The sequence below is a fragment of the Sycon ciliatum genome, chromosome 6 (assembly GCF_964019385.1).
Source record: "Sycon ciliatum chromosome 6, ocSycCili1.1, whole genome shotgun sequence".
In the NCBI taxonomy this organism is placed as follows: Eukaryota; Metazoa; Porifera; class Calcarea; order Leucosolenida; family Sycettidae; genus Sycon; species Sycon ciliatum.
Window position 1 is genome coordinate 24,551,994 of NC_088648.1, and position 2,500 is coordinate 24,554,493.

Sequence of the window (2,500 nt, forward strand, 5' to 3'; positions counted from 1 at the left end):
GAATGGTGTAATCCCAGCACAAGTTGCTATATCTAACATAGCTGTTCACTATCATCGCTTCCGCGATGGGCATGTCTGAGGTCTGAGGTGTGTGTGTGTGTGTGCAGGGAAAAAAAAATGAAAAGACCAAAAATAGGGATTCACTGGCCAGAAAAAGTCACTTCAAATAGCTGTATGGTGTAGACCAGGCTGAATAGTGGCGGTCAAATCTTCAGCCTTGCAAGCTGTTGAATGGTGCAATCCCAGCACAAGTTGCTCATTGCTACCATCGCCTCCGGCGATGGGCGTCAAAAGGTCTGTGTGTGGGGTGTGTGTGTGTGTGTGTGTGTGTGTGCATAGGAGATGGGGGGGGGGGGGGTGTGTGTGTGTGTGTGTGTGTGTGTGAGTGTGCATGGGAGAGGGGGGGGGGGGGCATAAGCGCGTACATGCAGATGTGTGTATGGCAAAGGCACGTCCTCTCGTGTGTTTCTGTGTGCATGGGTGAGTGCACGTATGCGCATGCTGATGGTTGCCATGGCAGCATCAGCGTATACTTACTTCAAAGCACAGCATTCACATCGTGACAGCATACTCTTTGGCTTGTCTCCAGGGTTACCTACTTCACCTATTGAAAATCTCCATAACCACTCATCACTGCCTTTATTCTTCACACATTTATGATATCACCACCACTGAAGGGCGAGCGTTTCAGCAGAAGCCCCCCCCCCCCCTCCCCGACAGATTTGCGAATACTCTTCGCATGGACACTTAAATGTGCCTTATCTAGTTGCCTTGGGACCGTTCATCTGCCGTCACACGACGGAACGTTCTCACGCTTGCACCATCCTAGGGTTCTACAATGCGCGGCATGACACTTCTCACGACCGTCTTGGTATGGCTCGACACATGGCGCCGCAGAACATACAGGCACCAACTGAAAATCTACAAGTCTAGCACGTTGGACGCTGTACGACGTCCCCCTTTGTTTATTCTCAATATGCGACGTGCGCTCTTGTGATTAAACCTCGTATGTTTTACAGTTCCTGTTCGTCTGTATGTCCGTCTGTGTCTGTGTGTTCTCTCGCTCTTGTGTGCCGACCAAGGCCTAGAGGACGTGGTGTGTAGTGGTCTAGCGTCAGATGGTGGCCTCTTTGTGCCGCGATATCCCATCCCCAAGCTAACTGATGGCCAGTGGAGACGGCTTGCAGGTCTCTCGTTTCCGGTACGTTGTGTCTTGAGTTCATGAGGCTCTCGGAAATGTGTAATCAAAGTGCAATGTAGTCTGGTGCATCATTGGCCCAATGGCCGAAAGACTCTGAGCAACAACAGTGGCCAAGAAACTCTGAGCAACAACAGTGGCCAAGAAACTCTGAGCAACAACAGTGGCCAAGAAACTCTGAGCAACAACAGTGACCAAGAAACTCTGAGCTACAACCGTGGTCAAGAAACTCTGAGCAACAACTGCACTGTACTCTACAACCATTGCAGACTTGTTTCATGTGGCTCTACCCTCATGGCATTGAGCATCTTAGTTTGTTATCGGAGTGCATAACGTTACTACAGTCGACTCCTGGTACAAGGAACACCGCTGAGCCTGTGCAGGAAATTTTGTTCTTTACAGCCAAAGTTCTTCACAAAAGAAATGCACTTGCAACATACACGCTACACGTCATGACTGGCATGTAGTCCATGACTGTATGTGTGTACTTGGTTTTCTTGCGGCCCGGCACGATATGTTTCGCTATATAGACGAGGATTGTCTCGCTTAGCTCGGAGTACGTCGGATTCGTGATTTGAGGATGGTGCGTGTAGGGTTTTCATAGCATGGAGGAGATGTAGATAATTGGATACCTAGGTGTCTATGTGCAATCAAGTGGGAGTATTCGGAGTTAAAACAATCATTGATGCCTTGCCTTTGTCCGAAGAAAATTCCTTCCATTTTTCAGATGCCCTACCTACGGCCATTTCATTATGAGTTGACATATCGCGGGCGATGTGTTTACGTGTTTCGTCCCTTCCCGTACAGAAGCAAGCAATGCGCGATGCCTTGCATCCGTCTCCGAAGCAATTTCTTTTATTTATCGGCTGCTCTCGCTACGGCCATTTCATTACGAGTGTACATATGATGATGCATTTATGTGTTTGTCCCATACAGGAGCAAGCATTGCGCGTGCTGGAAAACTGGCTGCCAAGCTCTGCCATTTCCCCCACTACTCTGCGAGGCATGCTGGCTAAGGCATACGGAACCTTTCAAGGCTCCAAGCACAGCGTCACACCAGTAGTACCGCTCAAGAGCTGCAGGACGCCTCACGGTCAGCAAGTCTTCACTCAAGAGCTCTTCTGGGGCCCCACCGCCTCGTTCAAAGATCTTTCGCTGCAGCTGATGCCCCAGTTGCTGCAGTACTTTGCAGGAAGTGAGTTGTGACGAGTATTATGGTGGTTTTCTATTTCGCTCATATCTCTTTTGTCCGGACCCCCAAGCTATGGGCACCTCGATCTACCTGTGGGTGAGGCATAGTGG

General features: G+C 49.7%; 1 protein-coding gene across 1 annotated transcript in view; it reads left to right on the top strand.

Moving 5' to 3' along the window:
- The window catches only part of LOC135819752 (threonine synthase-like 1), a 16,389-nt gene that overhangs the window by 7,946 nt on the left and 5,943 nt on the right, over positions 1-2,500 (top strand). The window contains exons 7-8 of the mRNA XM_065333012.1: positions 1,083-1,201; positions 2,135-2,393. Of these exons, the coding sequence (XP_065189084.1) occupies positions 1,083-1,201; positions 2,135-2,393 (378 nt within the window). The remainder of the gene's footprint in view (positions 1-1,082; positions 1,202-2,134; positions 2,394-2,500) is intronic.